General features: G+C 47.5%; 1 protein-coding gene across 1 annotated transcript in view; it reads left to right on the top strand.

Annotated features, from left to right (window-relative positions):
• Nucleotides 1-12,992: 12,992 nt before the first annotated feature.
• The window catches only part of OGA (O-GlcNAcase), a 314,455-nt gene continuing 302,916 nt past the window's right edge, over nt 12,993-24,531 (top strand). Inside the window, exon 1 of the mRNA XM_030202855.1 lies at nt 12,993-13,830. Within this exon, the coding sequence (XP_030058715.1) occupies nt 13,665-13,830 (166 nt within the window). The 5' untranslated portion in view covers nt 12,993-13,664. The remainder of the gene's footprint in view (nt 13,831-24,531) is intronic.

Genomic DNA, 24,531 nt, shown 5'->3' with positions numbered 1-24,531 from the left:
CCCACCCAAAAATTACATTCTGACTACGCCACTGATTAAAAAAATTCCTTTTCAGGGCTAAATCTATGAGTGATATGAGAAAGGGAGTAGGTATTCGGTGGTTGGGTTCTTTTTGTAACAATCTGGTGTAAAGAACCTGTAACGCTTCTGTCTGGGGGATCGAGGTATAAAGTGCTTTGATGTCCAAGTTAACTAAATATGTAATTCTATGCATATCTGGTACTTGTCGTAATTTAGTAAGAAAATCAGAGGAATCTCTAATATAGGAAAAACCCTTGATTACCATTGGTCTTAAGAAAGTATCTGCATAAACAGATAGTGGTTCTAACACTGAGCCAACTGCAGATATGATGGGATGGCCAGGGGTTGAGACAATGTTTTATGAATTTTAGGGAGTTTGTAAAAACAAGGAGTCCTCGGGTTTTCCTTGTTCAGGAACTCATACTCCAACTTATTAAGGTAACCCCTTTGTAATCCTTCATCTGTAATGTTCTTAATCAAAGATTTCAGGAGCGGTGTTGGGTCCTCAGTAAGTTTGATATAGTCCATACAAACTGAAAGTTGACAATAAACTTCTCTGTCATAATCTTCGATGTTCATAATGACCGCTGCACCCCTTACCAGCTTGACAAATCCTGATATCAGGGTTGTCTTTAAATTCACGGAGGGCTTTCTTCTGATTGAAAGTTAAATTCTGATGTTGATATATAGGTTGGGCAGTGTATTTGTCAACCTCGTTAATGACTAGTTCTTTAAATATGGACAAATATGGGCTCATAGGAGTTGGAGGTATCCAAGAGGATTTGTTACGAACCCTAGACTCAGTCTCGGTAGAGATTTGATGTTCTGAAAAAAATTCCTTTAAATGCAATTTCCTGAAGATCCGTTCTAAATTAACTCGCAACCAAAAGGGATTCACAGATTGTACTGGTACAAAGGACAATTCTTTACTAAGGAGTTGCTTCTCTGTCTCATTCAAAGAGTATTTAGAGGTGTTGATAATAACCGAGTCTGCTGAGTCATGCATTAATCTTTTTGTGACCGGGTATTCGGACAATGATTGTTGGTTCTATTCTGGGATCTGTGTTGTGATCTGCCTCGAAGATTTTGGGGGCCTTTCCCTCGCGAGCGTTTGTCTAAAAAAGAACCCTCAGAGCCTACAGAATTATCATCTGAGGAATTGGATATATCAAAGGTAACCTTATTTGTTTTAGATTTTAAAGTGGAGTTGTCCTGCAACCACTGATATACTGATTCTTTCACGTAATCCATGGAGTTCCTCTTAAATGTCTTTATTTTGAATTTTTGTAGATTCTGTCTGAAGGAGTCAATTTTCTTATTTATCTCAGTCAATTGATTGCCAAAATTTGTTTCTGATGAAAAATATCTTTTTAAATCTGTTTTTTTATTTTCCAGGTTTTTTTTTAGATCGTCTGTCACAGTATGGGTTTTTTCAACAATCAAGACCATGAGGTCGAGAGAACATTTGTTCAAAATGGAAGCCCATTTGTTGAGGAAGTCTTTATCCTCAACAAACAATTTTGGGGGGTTTGACAATCTTTAGACCCTGAGGAATCATTTCCTTCTTACAGTATTCTAGTATTGTAGCCCCATGTAAGGTGGCTCGTACCAATCTTTTAGATTCATTCAGGTACTCGTCCCAAGAGACAGATTGAGTAGTCTCCGAATCTCCCATATCTAGAATAGAAGGTCTTTGTAAAATATCCGATATAAATTCTGGTGTAAAACTCAAAACGCATTGCCAGGTAAGGGAAGCCATATTCCTCAAACACCAATAGTTATATGTCCCAAAAAAAGGAAAAGAGAGTACTTAATATGATATTACAAAAAAATCTCTCTGATATAATGGCAAAAAATCTTTAAAAAACTAAAATTCTGTAGAGTGCATCAAATTCAAAGGAATAAATAAGGGAAAAAGCCTCCGAGTGTAGCCCAACCTCCATCCCAAGTAATTGTTATTAGTAACAAGGGTTGAGAGAATTTACTGGGTTTCTTATCATCATCGGCAGAAAAAAACAACTTTTAATTCCAAAGTATAGAAGATGCTAAAACTCAACAGAATCGACTGAGGATCCAAAAAAATGTGAACGTATAATAACTTAACTGTCAAGTGCAGGTGCAAAGCAACGTGTGAATCATCGGTCCAACACACCGACTTTGGCCAGAGTTTCGCTGTAAAGTCGCTGTCTCAAGGCATGAGTAACCTTCAAAACAACATGAAAAAAATATATAACTCCAGTGTAATAAAACAAAGATGTGAAAAAACTATTAAGAGAAAAACATAATGTGCAAAAGTATACATATGTGTATAGGATCCAAGAAGTCAAACTTTTAAAATATAGTTCAGGTATGAGTACTTGCCAAAAGGTTCAAACACAGGCGTGAAGGGAAATCTTGCCTCACCAATCTACTACATTTCTTTGAAGGGGTGAACAAACATGTGGATAAAGGGGAACTGGTTGATATTATGTATCTGAATTTTCAGAAGGCGTTTGACAAAGTACCTCATGAAAGACTCCAGAGGAAATTGGAGAGTCATGGGATAGGAGGTAGTGTTCTATTGTGGATTAAAAACTGGTTATGTCACGCTGGTGAGGAAACGTGAGCCCTTGGGCCACTGCCGAGGAGCAGCAGCGGCAGGCAAATCACCCAAACAGGAGGCAAGGCAGACCACAGACAGACAGGCACAGGCCAGACTGGAGCAGCTGGACTGGAGCAGAAGCACTAAGCAGAAGCAGGAGAATAGTCCATGAATCACACAGAGTCTTACCGGCAGGCAGCAAAGCAGCAGGGAAACCAGGAACCACACAAAGTCTGTAGGCTGGCGGCAATCAATAGTAAATTAGGAATCAAGCAGAATCTTGGGCAGGCGGCAGACAGTAAAACAAACCAGGAAACAAGCAGCGTCTTGGGCAGGCAGCAGACAGTAGAACCAACCGGGAAGCAAGCAGAGTCTTGGGCAGGCAACAGACAGTAGAATAAACCGGGAAACCAGCAAGGTCAAAAACAGGCAAAACAAGTTTTCAGGGCAGGAATCGCAACAGACCAACAAGGACAAGAACAGGACTGAAGACCTCTGTTGCCAAGGCAAAGTCTGAAAGTTCCCAGGTGCTTAATAAAGGCCACATACAAGGGAGTTCACCAGGTAAGGGTGCTGCTAAATTCCAAAAATCCCAAGCCAGTCTGTAAGGCTGGAAGATCCAGACCGGACCAGCATGACTTCTGGAACATGGGAAACAGCAAACAGTCCATTGCAGCCACCAGGTCTGACCACCAGGTGGCGAGATGAATGAGAGCATGAAACAGGGGCACAACCGTGACAGTACCTCCCCCTCAAGGCTCCCCTGGTCTCCACGGGTGATTCAGGTCTCCATGGGTAGGAATGATGAAACCTACGGAGGAGTTTCAAAACATGACCAGGAGTAGCTGGGCTGGAACTTGAACAGGAATCAGGACTGGAACCCAGACTGAACTCAGCATCTTGACTGGACTCGGAACTTGACCTGGACTCAGCATCTGGGCTGGAGCTAGAACTCGGACTGGACTCAGCGTCTGGGCTGGAACTCGGCTTGGACTCAGCATCTGGGCCAGAACCGGAACTCGGACTGGACTCAACGTCTGGGCTAGAACTGGAACTTGGAGAAGCCTCAGCATCTTGGCTGGAACTGGAACTCAGAGTGGACTCAGCATATTGGCTGGAACTGCAACTTGGAGTGGACTCAGCGTCCTGGCTGGACCTGTAACTCGAAGTAGACTCAGAATCTTGGCTGGACTCGGAACTCGACCTGGACTCAGCATCTTGGTTAGAACTGGAACTTGACTTGGACTCAGCATCTTGGCTGGAACTGTTACTTGGAGTGGACTCAGCATCTTGGGTGGAACTGGAACTCGGTCTGGACTCATGCTCCTGGCTGGACCTGGAACTTGAAGTAGACTCAGCATCTTGGCTGGCACTGGAGCTTGGCTTAGACTTAGCCTCATGGCTGGAACTGGAACTCGGCATAGGCTCAGCATCTAGGCTGGAACTGGGACTCGGTCTGGACTCAGTCTCTTGGCTGGATCTGGAACTTGGACTGCACTCAGCGTCTGGGCTGGAACTGGAACTCGACTTGGACTCAGCATCTTGGCTGGCACTGGAGCTTGGCTTAGACTTAGCCTCATGGCTGGAACTCGGCATAGGCTCAGCGTCTAGGCCAGTGGCGTAGCCAGAAGGCAATTTTTGGCTGGGCCAACAAGTTGGATGGGTGGGCACTAGAGTTGCCAACTTTTTGAAAGAGAAAAAAAACCCAGCCACCTAATACACCCATGCTTTACCCCTACCCCACCCCATACTGCACCTCTACCTCACTCCCCATTACTTCAATGAGGGTAGCAGTGCAGGCTTCAGTGGCCAATTAATTGAGAGCTTAAGGAAGTACAAGGAACTGCACTCTTCTTCAGCCCCCATTCAGCCAAGGTCCTCCAACACACATATGGTATTGAAAGCCAAACACTGAACGCCAAACACATTCTGTATCCAGAGCACCTCCTGGCCTTCCATCAATAATGGATGCAGAGCACAGCAAGGACATTTCCCCATAAAACTCACCATACAAAGAAATTCTGGTAATCTCAATAATAGACATGTTGTAAAGTAATTTAAAAAAAATCTACAAACAAAAAGTCACTCAGAATCTAGAGCAATTCTACCATGCCAGCACTAACTTCCAAAACAAGGATCCTCTACCTATGAAAAGCAGCTCTAAAATATTGATACATCTATCAAGAAAACTGAACAAGCCAAATTACTACAGAATGCTACATAGAAACTTCATGGTGACAGAATACCTCGGGGCCACGCACACAGAACACAAGAGCCAAATACAGAATAAGTGACCACAAACTCTATAAATATAAATTAAACTGAAACCCCAAGAAACCAGATCTTGCATGTAGTACAACACTAGAGAAACAAAAAAGAAAGGCATTTCCTCCTGTGCAAAATTTAAAGGTATCACATGCCAGGGATGATGTTGGTTTTTTTTTGTTGTTTTTTTTTTTTGGGGGGGGGGGGGGTGCAAATAGGGCAATTGTGCTTGGCTTTCTGGCCAGAGAGAGCCCCAAGCCTGCCAGAAGCTGAAGAAGGTGCAGCCTGGTAATGGGCTTTGGGGTCCTCTCCTAGATTTCTTCCCTGGGCCCCAGCCATGTCTGACATATGCCAACTGACATAATCTAATCACAAAATAGAAATAAAAATAATTTTTGTACCTTTTTGTTGTCTGGTCATTTTATTTTTCATATCATATTGGTCCCTGTCTCTGGTTTCTGCTTCCCTGTGTCTTTCCTGTCCATTTGACATTTCTTCTGTCTCCATGTCCACCATCCATCTCCCATCTCTGTGTCCATATATTTCCTTATCCAGAATCTCCCGTGTTCATATCCCCGCATCCATCATCATTCCTTTGTGCACCCATGTACCCCATGCCCAGCACCTCCCATCTGTGTTCCTATTCTCCCTCTTGTCTGGTATCTCCCCTCTGTGTCCATTATATCTCTATTCCCATACCCCCCCCCCCCCATGTCCATTGTATCTCTATTCCCATATCTCCTTCCCTACCCCCATGTCAGGCATTGCCCCTATGTGCCCATATGTCATCCCAATACAGCATCTCATCTGTGTCCCTGTCCCCATGCTCCCATCCAATGCTCATCCCTTCTGTTTCTTTGTACCTCTCTATGTCCCCTTTCTCCCTCCCACACACCTTTCCTCTCTAACCAGCAACTTTCCTTCTCTCTTCCCTCCCGCTTATGCATCTGGTTCATTCTCCACTGTGGGTTCAGCATTTGACCCCCCCCCCCCATTCCTTTATCTCCTTGATTCAACATCCTTCTCCCTTTCCTCTAACACTAACCCTTCCCCCTCTCATAGGTCCAGTACTTCTCTCCCTTCGTTCTCGCCCCCCTTGCAGGTCCACATCTCTCCCTCTTCCCTCCAGTCCTCCCCTGCATATCCAGCACCTCTCTCCCTTTGCTGCAGCCTCCCTTACATGCCCAGCACCCCTCCCCCTTCCCGCCTGCCCTCCCCCACAAATCCAGCAGCTCTCTCCCTTCCCTCCCACACCCTCACCCAGCACATCTCTCCCTTCTCTCCCTCCTACATACCCAGCACCTCTCTCCCTTCCCTCCCACCCACATATCCAGCACCTCTCCCTTCCCTCCCACCCACATATCCAGCACCTCTATCCCTTCTCTCCCCCTACATATCCAGCAACTCTATCCCTTCCCTCCAGCACCTCCTTACATGCCCAGCACCTCTCTCCCTTCTCTCCAACCTCCCACCACAAGCATACATGTCCAGGGCCCCTTCCCTCCCCTCCAACCCCCATGTCCAGCACCTCTCTCCCCTCCCACAGTTCAGGCACCGCCACCTCCATGTCTTCCTTACCCACCCACCCCCCCACCCTTGCCGCGCGGCGCTTGCTCACTCAAAAGTTCCCATATCAAACATTTTCTCCCCACTCCCCCTTCCCACCATCCCCCTTGCAACATTACAACAATATCCAATCCATCCCTTCCCTCCAACCCCCATGTCCAGCGCCTCTCCCCTCCCACAGTTCCGGCATAGCCAGGGCGCTACCTCCGTGTCTTCCTTACCCACCCGCCATCCTTGCCGCGGAACTTCTCTCTCTATGATCGCCGCCCAGCAGGAACTTCAAACAGCGCGTCAGCGCTGTGTCAGAGCCTTCCTCTCTGTCGCGTCCCACCCAGCCTGTGTAAACAGGAAGTTGCGTGAGATGCGTCAGAGAGGAAGGCTCTGACACAGCGCTGACGCGCTGTTTGAAGTTCCTGCTGGGCGGCGATCATAGAGAGAGAGCAAGTTTCGTGGCAAGGATGGCGGGTGGGTAAGGAAGACATGTAGGTAGCGGTGCCGGAACTGTGGGAGGGGAGAGAGAGGCGCCGGACATGCGAGGGTGGAGGGAAGGGAGGGAATTGGTTTGGGTGTAGTGCTTCTGGGTGGGCCTGAACCAAGACTGGACGGGCCTAGGCCCACCCAGGCCCATCCGTAGCTAAGCCCCTGGCCTAGGCTGGAACTGGGACTCGGTCTGGACTCAGCCTCTTGGCTGGATCTGGAACTCTGACTGCACTCAGCGTCTGGGCTGAAACTGGAACTCGGACTGCACTCAGCGTCTGGGCTGGAACTGGAACTCGGCCTAGATTCAGAATCCTGGCTGGCACTGGAACTCGGCTTGGACTCAGCCTCTTGGTTGGAACTGCAACTCGGAGTGGACTCAGCCTCTTGACTGGAACTGGAACTCGGAGTAAACTCAGCATCATCTTGGCTGGAACTGGAACTCGGAGTGGACTCAGCATCTCGGCTGGAACTGGAATTCGGAATAGACTCAGCACCTCAGCTGGCACCGGAACTTAGAATGGCCTCAGCTAGAAGTGCCACTCAAACAGGAATCCGAGGCTTGGCTGGAAGCGCCACTCGGACTGGACTCGGAGGCTCGGTTAGAAGCGCCACTCGGACTGGACTCAGAAACTTCACTGGAAGCGCCACTTGGACTGGAATTGGAGGCTTGGTTCGAAGTGCCACTTGGACTGGAATCGGAGGCTCGGTTAGAAGCATCATTTGGACTGGAATCGGAGGCGTGGTACGATGCGCCACTCGGCCTGGCCTCAGGGACTCGGCTGGAAGCGCCACTCGGACTGGACTCAGAGGCTTGGTTGAAAGCGCCACTCGGCCCGGACTCCGAGGCTTGGCTGAGAGCGCCACTCGGACTGGACTCCGAGGCTTGGCTGAGAGCGCCACTCGGACTGGACTCAGAGGCTTGGCTGGAGACGCCACTCAGATGCTGGAATCAGAAGCAATTTGACGGGAAGCACCCCACAGGCTGGATTCAGCAGTTAGGCTAGAAGTGCCCCTCAGGCTGGACTGCAGGTAAGCCTGGAACTTGGGATTCTCAAGACGCTTTATTTCAATGGCAGCCTACAGAGTATCCCGCAGGGCTGGATAGGAAACAAGTAGGCGGCGGTATTCGCAGAGCTGGGTCAAAGGGTCAACGGCAGAAACTGGGTTTTCAGCAATCATAAGCTCCCGGACACGCTTTCTCTCTGCTGCCGCTTCAGGAAGCTTCTTCAAGGCTGAATCAGACAAAAGCATTCCATGATACTTATTAAGTGTCATGAAAGGATCAAAAACCATAATTACACTGGAACCCAACTTCACCTGAGAAACAGGAGCTACACCCGGGTGGTGACCCGGATGGCCAACAGGCGAAAAAATTCTAGGCTGGAAGGGTGATTTTACCCAGCTCGTGGCCTTGGCAATCCGTCATGCTGGTGAGGAAAAGTGAGTCCTTGGGCCACTGCCGAGGAGCAGCAGCGGCAGGCAAATCACCCAAACAGGAGGCAAGGCAGACCACAGACAGACAGGCACAGGCCGGACTGGAGCAGCAGGACCAGGGCCATGCCTAAGGTCTCTGGTGCCCCCCTGCAGACTATAAGTTGGCGCCCCCCCTGCAGACTATCAGTTGGCGGCGGTGTTGGCGGCGGCGTTGGCAGCGCCCCCCCCCCCCCCCCCCCCCCCGTGAAAATGATCGCTCACCATTTGCCACACTGACAGGAATTGTCAGCAATATTCTTAGAAACAAACTGCTATACATTGAAAAAATAAGATAGCAGATGTAAATTCTCAAAATGGACATATTCCAAACACTAAAATGAAAATAAAATGATTTTTTTCTACCTTTGTTGTCTGGTGACTTTCTTTTTCTGATCATGGTGGCCCAGTATCTGATTCTGCTGCTATCTGTCCTCTTAACGCCGTTTCCAGGGCTTCCTTTCCTTTCCTCCTTTCTTCTTCATTTCTGGTCCTCAGCTTCTGCCTATTTTCATCATCCATGTGCAGTTTTTCTCCTCTCTTCCTTTTCCCTCATTTCATCTCCTTCATCTCTCTTCCCTCCCCTCTATGTCCAGCAATTTCTCCTCTCTCCCTGAGCCCTGCCCTCCCATCCATGCTCCTCTGTCCCCTGCCCCCTCCATTCATCCCTATCCAGCAATTCCCCTCTCTCCCTGAGCCTTGCCCTGCAATCCATATTCATCCATGCCCATCTGTCCCCTGCCCCCTCCATTCATCCCTATCCAGCAATTCCCCTCTCTCCCTGAGCCCTGCCCTGCAATCCATATCCATCCATGCCCATCTGTCCCCTCCATTCATCCCTATCCAGCAATTCCCCTCTCTCCCTGAGCCCTGCCCTCCCAATCCATGCCCATCCATGCTCCTCTGTCCCCTGCCCCCTCCATTCATCCCTATCCAGCAATTCCCCTCTCTCCCTGAGCCCTGCCCTCCCAATCCATGCCCATCCATGCTCCTCTGACACCTGCCCCCTCCATTCATCCCTATCCAGCAATTCCCCTCTCTCCCTGAGCCCTGCCCTGCAATCCATATCCATCCATGCCCATCTGTCCCCTCCATTCATCCCTATCCAGCAATTCCCCTCTCTCCCTGAGCCCTGCCCTCCCATCCATGCTCCTCTGTGCCCTCCATTCATCCCTAATTCCCTATCCAGCAATTCCCCTCTCTCCCTGAGCCCTGCCCCTCCCATCCATGCTCCTCTGTCACCCTCCATTAATCCCTATCTAGCAATTCCCCTCTCTCCCTTCCATGACCCCCCCCACCTCGCATCCATGCTCGTCTTTCCCCTGCCCTCCCGCTCCCATTGTTCAACTACTGCCCGCCCTCTTCTCTCCCACCAACATCCCTTTTCTTGTTTTTTCTTTTTAAATTTACCTCCGTGGCGGTCCAGCAGCGCAGTGTCAGTGAAGGAGGCGGCGCTCCCGACGTCTCTAGCCTTCCCTTCGCTGTGTTCCGCCTTCTTCTGACGTCAAGGAAATGACGTCAGAAGAAGGCGGAACACAGCGAAGGAAAGGCTAGAGACGTCGGGAGGTGAGCGCCGCCTCCTTCACTGACGCTGTACTGCTGGACCGCCATGGAGGTAAATTTAAAAAGAAAAAAAAAGGAGGGGGGAGAAGAGGGCGGGCAGTAGTTGAACAATGGGAGCGGGAGGGCGAGCGAGGTGAGCATGGTGAGGCGGCGCCCCACAGAGGGAGGCGCCCCCCTGCCATGCTTACCTCGCTTACCGTGTTGGCACGGCCCTGAGCTGGACTGGAGCAGAAGCACTAAGCAGAAGCAGGAGAATAGTCCATGAATCACGCAGAGTCTTACCAGCAGGCAGCAAAGCAGCAGGGGAACCACACAGAGTCTGTTGGCTGGCGGCAATCAATAGTAAATCAGGAATCAAGCAGAGTCTTGGGCAGGCGGCAGACAGTAGAACAAACCAGGAAACAAGCAGTGTCTTGGGCAGGCAGCAGACAGTAGAACAAACCAGGAAACAAGCAGAGTCTTGGGCAGGCAGCAGACAGTAGAATAAACTAGGAAACAAGCAGAGTCTTGGGCAGGCAACAGGAAACCAGGAAGGTCAAAAACAGGCAAAACAAGCTTTCAGGGCAGGAATCGCAACAGACCCACAAGGACAAGAACTGGACTGAAGACCTCTGTTGCCAAGGCAAAGTCTGAAAGTTCCCATGTGCTTAATAAAGGCCACATACAAGGGAGTTCACCAGGTAAGGGTGCTGCTAAGTTCCAAAAATCCCAAGCCAGTCTGTAAGGCTGGAAGATCCGGACTGGACCAGCATGACTTCTGGAACATGGGAAACAGCAAACAGTCCATTGCAGCCACCAGGTCTGACCACCAGGTGGCGAGATGAATGAGAGCATGAAACAGGGGCACAACCGTGACAGGTTAAAAGATAGAAAATAGAGAGTAGGGTTAAATGGTCAGTATTCTCAAGGGAGAAGGGTAGTTAGTGGGGTTCCCCAGGGCTCTATGCTGGGACCACTGCTTTTTAACATATTTATAAATGACCTAGAGATGGGAGTAACTAGTAAGGTAATTAAATTTGCTGATGACACAAAGTTATTCAAAGTCTTTAAATCGCGGGAGGATTGTGAAACATTACAAGCGGACTTTACGAGACTGGGAGACTGGGCGTCTAAATGGCAGATGACATTTAATGTGAGCAAGTGCAAAGTGATGCATGTGGGAAAGAGGAACCCGAATTATAACTATGTCATGCAAGGTTCCACGTTAGGAGTCACGGACCAAGAAAGGGATCTAGGTATCGTCGTTAATGATACGTTGAAACCTTCTGCTCAGTGTGCTGCTGCAGCTAAGAAAGCAAATAGAATGTTAGGTATTATTAGGAAAGGAATGTAAAACAAAAATGAGGATGTTATAATGCCTTTGTATCACTCCATGGTGCGACCGCACCTCGAATATTGTGTTCAATTCTGGTCGCTGCATTTCAAAAAAGATATAGTGGAATTAGAAAAGGTGCAGAGAAGGGTGACAAAAATGATAAAGGGGATGGGACGACTTCCCTATGAGGAAAGGCTAAAGCGGCTAGGGCTCTTCAGCTTGGAGAAAAGGCGGCTGAGGGGAGATATGATAAAGGTCTATAAAATAATGAGTGGAGTTGAACGGGTAGATGTGAAGCGTCTGTTCACGCTTTCCAAACATACTAGGACTAGGGGGCATGCAATGAAGCTACAATGTAGTAAACGTAAAACGAATCGGAGAAACTTTTTCTTCACTCGTGTAATTAAACTCTGGAATTCGTTGCCAGAGAATGTGGTAAAGGCGGTTAGCTTAGTGGAGTTTTAAAAAGGTTTGGACGGCTTCCTAAAGGAAAAGTCCATAGACCGTTATTAAATGGACTTGGGGAAAATCCACTATTTCTGGGATAAGCAATATAAAATGTTTTGTACATTTTTTGGGATCTTGCTGGGTATTTGTGGCCTGGATTGGCCACTGTTGGAAACAGGATGCTGGGCTCGATGGACCTTTGGTCTTTCCCAGTATGGCAATACTTATGTACCTATGTACTCACTGGTCCCTACCAAAATGGCTGCGGCATCTCATTTTTTTGTAGGTTCACTACCTGAAGTCTGTGATGTCATGTCCTGTAGTGTTAATCACAACAGCTGTTATGTTCTAATGATACAAAGAATCTTATAATATTCTATCATAGTACTGGTTTAAATAAGTCTTAGGAAATTTCCCAAGACTTATTTAAACCAGTTCTGTGAGAAGATATTATAAGACTCTTTGTATCATTAGAACATAACAGCTGTTGTGATTAATGTCACAGGACATGACATCACAGACTTCAGGTAGTGATCAATTTTGTTATTGTCACTTTTCCGTACAAATGTTTTGCTTGGATGTATTGTTAAAATTCAAAAAATATAAAGTAAAAAAAAAAAAAAGAAAAAGAAAAGCTGGAATGGCAGATGAAGGACGCTGCATCCTGAATGAAAAGGAAATTGAAACTTACCCTGAGCTACCAGTAAAAATGTGAGAGCTAAATCCAAACAAATCCAAATAATAAATTGGTGAAAAATATTTTAAATCTGCAAACATTTAAAATATACAGTCCTTTATTAAAATAATGCGCCCCTAAATAGGGGTTAAAAGTCATTTAGCGTGCATTAAGTGCCATGCAGCACATAGGTATATAATGGGCTGTACAGTATTTAAATCTGTTAGCATGCATAAGTAAAAGAACTCCTATGCATTCAAGAGAATCTTAAGTGCAAACCAAAATATTGTTACCCTTCAAAGGTAGACAGATTTAAACTCATACAGGTGGAGAAAGGCACCATCTCCAGCTTTACTAGTTCCCACAACCACCACATTTGTATTTAAATAAATAAATAAATGATTATTACCATGATGAGTGATTTAACGGCTCATTAGTGCCCCGCCTCCCCGGTCATCCCATTCCAGAAAGTAGGTCAAAGTCGAGATTCTGGCACGTCTCCCTTAAAAAGGGGAAGAAAAATAAAAAAAAAAGCCCTTCTGCCCCTCCTCCACCCGCCCACTTCCAGGTTGCAGCGCACGCGTCACACTAACTAAACAACCAAGAGCCCTTTGTTAAATTATGAAAGAAGGAATATTTTTTTTTCTTCGTCTGCCCTCAGAGCACATGTTATTTCCCAAAACAAGGGAAATTAAAGTTAGGACGAGTGAAAAGAAACAAATGTTATTAGGTTAGTTGCTCCCCAACGTTGTTTTGACCGGTTTGATCCAGTTTGTTGCGCATGTGCAGTAACTATAAACAGGAAGAGACGGTAGAGTAAGGCGGATATTTTCTCTCTTAAGAGTTGAATTAATAGTAAAATATACGCGTTTATAGTTAGGGTGAAAATTGGTTCGTGAAATCCTTCTTGGCTTTTCGAGTTTTAGGAGCTAGCAGTTTTCGGGCGGGGAAGGGCGTTTTTCCCCTGGCGCTGCCGACAAAGGTTGTAGGCTGCGCCTCGCTTCCCTCGGGGTGTTTAATCGGGGAGAGCGCGAGCCTTAGGGAGGTCGTTGATAGACTTCGGAGCAGATCTCGCGTTTTCGTTGGAAAGACTGAGGCGGCTTATCTCTTACTATCTCCTTCTTCATTCCGTACCTATGATTGCTTGTTCTTTTCGTGTATTATGAGGTATATGTATGTAATGTAGTTATTGCTCGCGGAGACTATTTTTGCGCAGTTTTATTCGTACGATTTTTTTTTAATCGTCGTCGTGAGAAGAGGGGGGTCAGGCTCGCTGCAGAATGGTGGTGCAAAAGGAAGGCCAGGTGGTTATCGAAGAACCGGCGGCGAAGGTGAGCCCTAGTCCGGCCCCCGTGGAAGGAGTCGCCGTGGCCCAGGTCGCAGAAGAAACGGATGCGGAGACTGAAAGCACTGACGCTAGAAGGTTCCTGTGTGGCGTTGTGGAAGGTACGTCTGTCATATTAAACTGCTTGACGTTTGGTGGTGTTGGATGATCTTCCGTTGCAGAAAATATGAATTACTGAATCTTTTTCCTCCATGATCTTATCCTCTTCAGAATCGGTAATCCTTTTGCTATGCGGGAAAATGTGGGATACAAATGTAAGAAATTAACACTATAAGGGTGTAGCGAGCCTTACTCCCTTTTTCCACTTGGTATATTTGCAGTAGAGCTCGTAGAAATAGAGCATTTTATCTGCTTTAAGGCCTAATCATTAGCATAAGACACCCCCATCTCTCATTCGGTGGATTTATGCTAGAAATACACTCTGTACTCGGGGTAAGCTGAATTTCTTAAAGGATTGCTTTTCTCCTACAGTATTGTTGTAGATGCATATATGGTTGTAGTTGAATACATTTTGTGTATTCTTTTTCAGTTTTTAAAATCAAAGATATGTCTTGCATGGTGGAGGGAAGAAACGCTGTTCAGGATATTTAATATTAAGTAGGGTTCTATTCTTGATGCATTTCTGTTTTTCTCTCTTTATGCTTGTACCGGCTTCCTGTGGTTGTGGTTCCTGCTTCCACAATGTTGTGCGCTGTAGCAGAATCTCCATTAATTTGTTAGTTTTTTATTATTATTTTTTTAGAAGTTAATATTGTGCTGTATTTCTATGTGGTCTTTGTTTTGCATTTTTTTTTTAACAAAGATATCGTTGTCTAATGTTGAAATGCAATTTAAAAAGGGAAGGATCCTTGTATGTGTGAAGTACAGATGAAATAATTAAAAAGGCGAAGGAATTTTGATATACAGTACCTAATTCTGCTCTTCTGATCAAAGCAATTTGCATCTTATATACACGTACTTATTTTTTACCAGACAGGAGCTGCAGTGGGAATTGAACCCAGGCCAGTTCCCCTGGTTTGCAGCGTTAACCACTAAGCCCACTCTTACTTGTCACTGCCAGAGCTGATAACGCAATGTATTCTACTAAAAGTAAATTGGGTGTATCTTTCTATCGTTTTGTAAATTCTTCCCCTAAATGCGTTATGTAGGTATTATGAGTTGTGTGTTTTCTAATGGGTTTCTTTTTTTTTTTTTTTGTCATTGCTGGGTGTTGAAGGTTTGGTGATCACTGCTTCTCTTCAGTATATGTGGCCTTTTTTTTTTTTTTTTTTGCCAGAATACCTAATGATAGACTAGTTGGCAGACTAGTTGCAGTGCACAGAAAAGTTCTGAAAATATTAATTATATTTGAATGGTTAGGTCAAGTTGGTTTATATCAAGTGGGTCATGAAAGTTCTGGCCTATACTCAGACCTACAGTAAAAGTAATTGCTATAGTACATCATAACTTTCTGCAGTTCAGAAATACCTAAGACCCTCACTTTGGTCTCGAATTTCTCTTTAATTTACCTTCTGATACCTAAGAGATTGGTTAGTTATATGGAGGAATAGCAGGGAAATTAGATACTGTACCTTGAGCTATAAGTGAAAAATGTGAGTACAATTTTAATACAAATATTTTCTCCATACAGATTCTTGACTGCCTTAGATTCACTAAGGCTTATATTGTATGGCTGGTCTTTTGTGATTTAAAAAAAAAAGGACAATTAATATGTATGTACAATTAACAGTTATAGAAACATGACAGCAGATAAAGGCCATATGGCCCATCCAGTCTGCCCATCCTCTGTAACACTTAACTCTTCCTTTTTTCTAAGTGATCCCACATTCTTATCCCATGCCTTTTTAAATTCTGACATAGTCCTCGACTCCACAACCTCCACCGGGAGGCTATTCCATGCCTCCACCACCCTTTCCGTGAAATAATACTTTCTTAGATTACTCCTTTTTTTAAAATTGAATTTAAGTTTTACAAACAAATGTTTGCTAGGTAAATCCCCCCCCCCCCCCCAATTTATAATATTTAAACTCTTCCTTAGACCCCAATAGGCATTCTGGGGGGGAGGGGATTAAGGTAAATTTAAGGAGATTACTAAGTAGAATATGTACAGAAAGTCTGAATTGGCTTAGTCCTAGTCCCATTCTTAATTTATAGCTGATTCAGGTGTTCCAGTCGGTCAGTTGGCTAGTTTTTCATGTCCAGGAAAACCCATAGTTGGTTTGGTTCAAAGAATATACATTTAATCCCTAGAAGGCGAACCAAACAGCTCTTTTCTCCTCTCTGAGGACCAAAAACTGCTTCCTTCTTTCTTGTGTTCTTTTAGTGTCATCTGGGTATATCCATATTTTTTTGACCACAAAATAAAGCTGAAGAATTTTTAAAGTATAATTTCATAACCATATTTAAATCCTGTTTGAACACAAAAGATACTATCAGTGTTCCTCTATTAGATATTTCTGTCATTGATTCCTCTAAAAAAGCAGGTTTTGTATTGCGGGTTCAGTTCTTTGTAATTGAGGTAAACTCACTAGATTAACTGAGTCAGAGATCTCTTCTCGTTTCGAGGCAATAGTAGGCAAATAATATATTCCTTAGCATCCCTCCAGACCGGACCAGGATTGGACTGATGGGTTGTGTACGCCCACCAGCAGGTGGAGACTGAGAAAGTTCTGAGACTAGAGAGCCAATGAGAGCCCTGGGCATATGACACTAGCCCCAGTATTTTCTCAGTCTCCAGCAGGTAGGACGTGAGCCCATTAGTCTCTCTTCCTTACTTTCTTTTATTCTTTCGTTTCTAGAAACGATTATAATATTTTTTCTTCTGTACCTCGGGAATCTTTTTGAGGTTTGGTACTTAGAAGTTTATTTTCCACTACTGCCTCTGGGGTGTCACACTTGGGTGTCCCTGTGTCCCTCCCCCTCTTCCTCCCCATCTCCCTTTAATTTTGGGAAGGGCTGCTCATTCTTTAAAAAGGGTTCTGCCTTTGGGAGAGGCAGCCACTGTTCTTTAAAAGATTAAAAAAAAAAGATATGTCTTTTATTTCCCCAGAAGCCTAATGAGCAGACTGCTCCATTTTCTCTGTGGAGGTTTTTTTGTTCTAAGTACAGATCAGCTGTTTGTACTTTAAAAAAAACCCCCAAAACTCTATTCCTGACCTGTACTATAAACGAGCATTTAAAGTTATTTTTTTCTGGTCTCCGGTTGCTCCTCTGAAGGGCTTATAAAAAAAAAAGGTGCGAGGTGTTCAGGGTCAGCTCCGCTATGGCGGAGAAATTCAAACTCTGTGCGGTTTGCTAGCACCGAGGAGTTGGCGCTAGCGGGGCATGTAAATACTGCTTGGCGCGCATGGATTCAGCAGTGTCTCCGTCGGCGGTTTTGACTGCTGCTGCTTCTCTGCCCATCGCGGTTTCTTCAGATGCCTCCGCGACGGCTAAAGATTCCGACTCCACGATTTCGGCGCGAAAGGCGGCCATGTTGTCGGCAGCTGCAGCTTCTCCTGCATGCGATATATCGGCTGTTAAGTCTTCGGGAGCATACAGAGATGGGGTCCTTGGTACAGTCGGCAGCAACTGAGGAAGGGGGTTTTCCCCCTGAGTTTGTCCTGCAGATGTACCAGGCCTTTTTGATGAAGAAGGCTGGTTTAGGTGTAGCAGTTACTGGGGAGTCTGTTCCTCCTGCAAAGAAGCCTAGAGGCCACTCCTGATTCAGTACCTTTTTCTCAAGGAGAAGATCCTTCTGTAGCTAGGATATTTCATAAAGAGGATTTACAAGAGCTCATCTCTTTGGTTTCCTCCACTCTGCATTTTAAAGAACATCCTTCGGCTCCTGAGGTCCGTAAGGTTGATTTATTGGTTAAAAGCACTAGATCTTCAGGTAGAACTTTTCCCATGCATCAGGATGTTTGGGATGTTGTTAAAGCTCAGTGGGAAGTTCCAGATTCTACTTTTCGCCCAGCCAGGTCTATGTCCCGCCTTTACCCAGTACCAGAAGTAGAGCTCTTCTTAAGGTTCCGGTGGTCGATGCGGTGGTATCGGTGGTTACCAAGCGTAATACGGTTCCTGTGGACGGAGGAACAGCTCTTTGAGATGTTCAGGACAGGAGGTTGGACTCTCTGCTTAAGAATAGTTTTGATGTTTCATCGTTGGCGGCAGGCGGCTATTTGCGGATCTTTAGTGGCTAGAGCTTGTTTTTGCTGGGCGGAGAGAGTTCTGGCTAGATCTATGGACGATCTCACTGCTATAGATGTAGAGGTGGCCAAGATTGAGACGGGATCTGCTTTTCTAGCAGATACCTTGTATGATCTGCTGCGGGCTTCTTCTAAGTCCTTAGCACTGGGTGTCGCAGCTCGCCGATCTCTTTGGTTACGAGGTTGGTCGGCGGATGCGGCTTCCAAGTCTAAGCTCAGTAAGTTTCCTTTTAGGGGTTCCTTTTTATTTGGAGTAGACTTGGATAAGTTGGTGAATTCTTTGTGAGAATCTAAGGTTCCTCGCCTTCCAGAGGATAGGCCTCGTCTATCTGGTCGGAGTTCTTTGGTCGTGGTAGGGCGAGAGATTTTCATAGATTTTATACTGGGCGCGGAGCTCAGGCTCAAGAGGTCTCGGTTTTTTTAGTAGGACTCGGTCCTTTCGCAGTTTCCGCAGAGGAGGTAGAGTCTCAGATGCTGGTTTTCGAACCCCCTCCTACCAATGAAGGTGTGAGGGCCTCTCTTTTGGTTCCTGTAGGAGCTCGGCTTTCTCAGTTTTATCAGAGGTGGGCCCACATTACTTCAGATCAGTGGGTCTTGGAAGTCATTCGTGAAGGTAATGCCTTAGAATTCGCAAGGCCTCTCTTAGACGCTTTTCTGGAGTCTCCCTGTCGTTCTCGTCAAAAGGCAGGAGCGGTTCGGGAGACTCTAGAAAGGCTCTTAGATCTTCAGGCTATTTGTCCAGTCCCTTCTTCCGAGTACAGAGAGGGTCGTTATTCCATTTACTTTGTGGTACCCAAGAAGGAGGGATCCTTTCGTCCTATTTTAGATCTCAAAGCTGTCAATCAAGCTCTGAGTCACAAGTTTTCGAATGGAGACTCTGCGATCAATTATAGTGGCAGTTTGGGCTGGAGAGTTTCTAACGGCCTTAGATCTGACAGAAGGTTATCTACATATTCTTATTTGGTCTGCTCACCACAAGTTTTTGAGCTTTGTGATTCTAGGTTGCCATTTCCAGTTTCGAGCTCTGCCCTTTGGCCTAGCAACAGCTCCGCGCACTTTTACCAAGGTTATGGTTGTGGTAGCAGCTGCTCTCAGGAAGCAGGAAATCCTAGTCCACCCGTACCTAGATGACTGATTAATCAGGGCAAAGTCTTATGAAGAGAGTCGCCAGGTTACGGATCAAGTGGTAAATTTTTTGCAGTCTCTAGGTTGGGTGGTAAATGTAGCCAAGAGTCGTCTGGTTCCTTCTCAGTCTCTGGGTTATTTAGGGGTTACCTTAGACATGGCTCAGGGGAGAGGGTTTCTTCCCCAGGACAGAATTGTCAAACTGCGGTCTCAGGTATTAAACTTACTTCACAGACGTGTGACCTTTGTGCTCGAGATTATCTTCAGGTCCTGAGGTCCATGGCAGCAACGATAGAGGTAGTTCCCTGGGCCAGGGCTCATATGAGATCTCTACAATTGTCTCTGCTGTCCCGGTGGTCCTCTCAGTCGGACTCTCTTCTGATGAGGTTACCTCTCAGATCCTAGGAGCGCAGCTCTCTTTTTTTCTGGTGGCTGCGGACAAAGAATCTTGTCACAGGAATGCTGCTGGAGTCTCCTCGGTGGGTAGCCTTAATGACAGATGCCAGTCTTCGGGGCTGGGGAGCCCATTGCTTGGGCAGGTTGACCCAAGGTCTCTGGTCTCCTCTGGAGGGGACCAAATCCATCAACCTTTTTGAGACCAGAGCTATTTGGCTGGCTCTGCAGGAGTTTCGTTCCCTCCTGGCGGGCAAGGCGGAACGAGTTCTCTCGGACAATGCCACAGCGGTGGCTTATGTCAACCGCCAGGGGGGAACGAAGAGCCGCCTTTTGAGTCAAGAGACGGCCAAACTCATGGCGTGGGCAGAAGTTCACCTCTACGCCATTTAGCCTCCCATGTAGCAGGAGTAGAAAACATTCAGGCAGATTTTCTCAGTCGGCACACTCTCGATCCAGGGGAATGGTCTCTCAGCGATCAAGCGTTTCAGTTGATAGTAGCGCAGTGGGGGGCACTCCAGTCTTAGATCTGTTCGCTTCCAGTCTCAATTCAAAGGTTCCTCGATTCTTCAGTCACCGAAGGATGCAAAAGCTGCGGGAATAGACACCCTCTTACAGAGGTGGCCTTCCGATCTCCTTTACACGTTTCCTCTGTGGCCTCTCTTAGGTCGCCTCCTGCAGCAATCACAGAACACGGGGTCTGGTAGTTCTGGTGGCTCCAGACTGGCCTCGACGTCCTTGGTACGCGGACCTTCAGCGTCTTCGGTCGGTGACTCCTCTTCGTCTTCTGGTTCACAAGTCCCTGCTGTTACAAGGGCCAATCCCACATCCAGACCCGGCTCGATTTTTGTCTTACGGCTTGGCTCTTGAATGAGCTCGCTTAACTAAAAGAGGTTATTCGATTCCAGTAATTGCTATCATGTTGCGGTCTCGGCGCTCCACCTATCTAAATTATACCTGCACTTGAAGGATTTTTGAAGCTTGGTGTGAAGAGGCTGGTATTTCTCCTTTTCGGGCTTCTGTAGCGCAGATGTTGTATTTTCTGCAGCGGGGATTTGAGAAAGGTTTGTCTCTCTCTACTCTGAAGGTTCAGACGGCGGCCCTTTCCTGTTTCAGAGGTCGAATTAGAGGTAAGACTACTACTACTATTTAGCATTTCTATAGCGCTACAAGGCATACGCAGCGCTGCACAAACATAGAAGAAAGTCCCTGCTCAAAGAGTCAAAAAATAAATAAAGTAAGCAAATCAAATCAATTAATGTGAACGGGAAGGAAGAGAGGAGGGTAGGTGGAGGCGAGTGGTTACAAGTGGTTACGAGTCAAAAGCAATGTTAAAAAGGTGGGCTTTCAGTCTAGATTTAAAGGTGGCCAAGGATGGGGCAAGACGTAGGGGCTCAGGAAGTTTATTCCAGGCGTAGGGTGCAGCGAGACAGAAGGCGCGAAGTCTGGAGTTGGCAGTAGTGGAGAAGGGAACAGATAAGAAGGATTTATCCATGGAGCGGAGTGCACGGGAAGGGGTGTAGGGAAGGACGAGTGTGGAGAGATACTGGGGAGCAGCAGAGTGAGTACATTTATAGGTTAGTAGAAGGAGTTAGTCTTCTTCGCCCTCCAGGTAGATCGATTTTTCCATCTTGGGATCTCAATATTATTCTTTCGGCTCTAACTGGTCCTCCTTTTGAGCCGTTGTCTGTTCCTTGTCATCAAGCAGATGCAGCCATTACGGATGGGATGTGTCCATCAACCAGCAGAGGGAGATAGAGAGCACACTTTTTTCAGTGCCTCATACCAGCTTGCTCCACTGCCTCTCTCCAGTATTCTCTATCTCCCCTAGCAGAGTGGCTGCAGCTTCTTCGAGCTCCATCTAAAATCTGCCTGGAGGTTGCTCCTTTGCTTTTGCCAGTTGTTAGCAGGGGTGTTGGAGGCTATAGCAGCTTCACTTTAAAGGCACATAGGTTCGCCCTTTCCCTGCCTTACCCATACCTCCGTGGATGTGGACACATTGCTTAGCTTTCCCTGTCCTTCCCCACCAACAGTGGATGTAGGCACATAGGTTCGCCCTTTCCCTGCCTTTCCCACTCACCTGAGCCTCCGGAGTTCTATTTACTTCTGCTTTCCTCACAGCGTTAAAAAAAAAAAAAAAGCGCTTAGACGCTGGAACGGAGGTTTTTCCTTGTCTTTCTCTGTGGGACCGGAGCTCTGATACTCAGTCCAGTGAGGTAAGAGTATTTTCTGACTCCTCCAGGGTGGGCCCGCGATCGGGGCGATTTTGGAGCGAATCGCCATTTTGAATTTTACCGCCGTTTTTGGCGATGGCTGCGGAGACAGTAAAGTTCTGTTCCAAGTGTGGCAAGCGCAGATCAGCAGCGGGGCTCTGTAAATCGTGCTGTACAGAAGTTAGAGCCGGCCCGAGCATGGCGAGCGACGATTCTTCGCACTCTGAGCTGGCAGCGGGCTCCATTTTGAATTTACCACATGGCGCGACCTCCGCTGAGACGGAGAGCCCTGAGCTCGGGGGGAGGCCTCGGAGTGAGGTTGATATGGGAGCTACTAGCCCTGGCAGAGATCCGGGTGCCCAGGGTGAGTTTTTCTCCCCTGATTTTGTCTTATTAATGCAGAAAGCATACATGCTTAAAAGAGCTCTCCCACAAAGCCCGGCATGGGCCTCTTCTAATGCCCCCCCCCCCCCCGGTGGATTCTAGCCTGGGTATGCCCTCTGAGGCGTTATTCCCTGATAATTGGCAGAATATGAAGCGCAGAAGTGCTCATTCCCCTTCAGAGAGTGCTGCACCTCCATTCTCCCCCCCACCCCCGTGGTCGGGCTGCGAGGATTCGGAGGACTCTGGCAGGCCTTCATGGTCTGAGGAGCCAGAGTCTGGTGCAGAAGTGACTCAGGATCTGGACGATCCCTCCGCGGTGAGGATTTTCTACCGTGATGAGCTGCCAGCGCTTATTTCTGATGCCTTGCAGGCTCTCTCTATTGAGGACCCTGCCAGTGGCACAGCCTCCTCTGTGAATCCTAGGATGGCTAGTACCAAAAAGCCTGCTCAAGCCTTTCCTTTGCATGACTCCATCCAAGAGCTTATTTCGGCTCAATGGGCTGACCCCGAGGGACCTTTGAAAGTTTCCAGGGCTTTGGGGCAATTTATACCCTCTGAGTGAGGAGCATATGGCTCGCTTTGCTATGCCTAAAGTGGATGCCCTTTAGGCTGTGACAAAGAGAACTACCCTCCCTGTTGAAGGAGGTGTTGCCCTGAAGGATATTCAAGACCGTAGACTGGAATCAGCACTTAAACGGTCATTTGAAATTGCAGGTCTCACTATTCGGGCGTCTGCATGCAGTTGTTATGCTGCTAGAGCCTGCCTGGCTTGGTTGCAACAGGCAGTGGAACAGCCCGGTGATGGAGCGGAGCCCTTTTCAGATGTGGCTCCGCGGCTGGAGTCGGCCTTGTCCTTTCTTGCTGACTCCCTTTATGATATTGTCAGAGCTTCGGCTAAACACATGGCAGTAGCAGTGGCGGCTCGCCGTGTTCTTTGGCTACGGCATTGGGCGGCGGACATGGCCTCTAAGCAAAGGTTGGTGAAGTTGCCCTTTCAAGGCCTTCTCCTGTTTGGTGAGAAAATTGTGAAGGGCCTGGGTGAGGCTAAACCCCAGCGCTTGCCTGAAGGTAGGCCTCGGCCTTCCTCTAAGAGTGCGGCGGTCCACTCCTCTTACAGACCTCGCTTCCGTGAAGCTCGAAGGTACCGCCCGGGGCGTTCTGCTGGGTTCACTTCTCGTGTCCGTTTTCAGCAGAGGAACTCCTTTCGCTCGGACAAACATTCCGCAGCCACTGGCTCAAGGCCTGGAGTTCAGGAGCGACCCTGTCAATGATGGTGCACCGGCCCTCTCCTCGACTCCTGTCATCGGAGGACGTCTTTCCGTCTTTGCCGAGGAATGGGCCAACGTTTCCTCAGATCAGTGGGTCTTGGACCTGATCAGAGACAGTTACAGAATAGAATTCGATGCCCCTGTAAGAGACGTGTTTGTGGAGTCCCGATGCGGTTCTGCCGCCAAACGGGCGGCGGTAGAGGAGACTTTACAAGGTCTGATTCAGATAGGGGCCATGTCCCCGGTACCTCCCGCCGAACACGGCTGCGGCCGCTACTCAATCTACTTTGTGGTGCCGCGAAAAGGTGGGTCTTTTCGTCCTATTCTGCACTTAAAAAAATTAAACAAGTCCCTGAGAGTGCGGCATTTTCACATGGAAACCCTGTGCTCCGTCATTGCGGCGGTACAGCCAGGAGAGTTTCTCACGTCTCTGGACCTGAAAGAAGCTTACTTGCACATTCCAATTTGGCCCCGCACCAGAAGTTTCTGAGGTTTGCGGTGATGGGAAAGCATTTCCAGTTCCGGGCCTTGCCTTTTGGCCTCGCCACAGCTCCCGGCACCTTTTCGAAGGTTTTGGTGGTAGTAGCTGCCTTTCTAAGGCAAGAGGGTATTCGGGTTCACCCGTACCTGAACGACTGGCTCATTCGAGCAAACTCTGCTGCAGAGAGTCAGCATATAACAGCCAGAGTGGTCTCAGTACTTCAATCTCTGGGCTGAGTGGTCTCAGTACGTCAATTTGGCCAAATGTCACCTGACCCCCTCGCAGTCTCTAGACTATTTGGGGGCCAGGTTCGACACGGCCTCGGGGTATGTGTACCTACCCGAGCAAAGGCGGTGCAAGCTTCAGAATCAGGTCCGTCTGCTCCTGAGGATGCCCCGCCCGCGAGCTTGGGACATTGTCCAGCTGCTTGGATTGATGACGGCCACCATGGAACTGGTGCCCTGGGCGAGAGCGCACCTGAGACCTCTACTCCAAAGATGGTCTCCAGTGTCTCAGGATTACCAATGCAGACTCTCTTGGCTCCCTGCGGCCCGACTCAGCATGGAGTGGTGGCTCTCAGCATGCTACGGCGAGGATGCCGCTGGCGCTCCCCGATTGGTGCCTAGTGGTGACATACCAGTCTGAAAGGCTGGGGCGCACATTGCAAGGGGAAGCATGCCCAGGGTCTATGGACACCCGAGGAGTCGGAGTGGTCCATCAACCGCCTAGAGTTGAAAGCGGTGTTTCAGGC

This window comes from Microcaecilia unicolor, chromosome 5 (genome assembly GCF_901765095.1).
Source record: "Microcaecilia unicolor chromosome 5, aMicUni1.1, whole genome shotgun sequence".
Taxonomy (NCBI): domain Eukaryota; kingdom Metazoa; phylum Chordata; class Amphibia; order Gymnophiona; family Siphonopidae; genus Microcaecilia; species Microcaecilia unicolor.
Note: the sequence above shows the minus strand (reverse complement) of the source record. Positions and strands in the feature narration are given on the sequence as shown.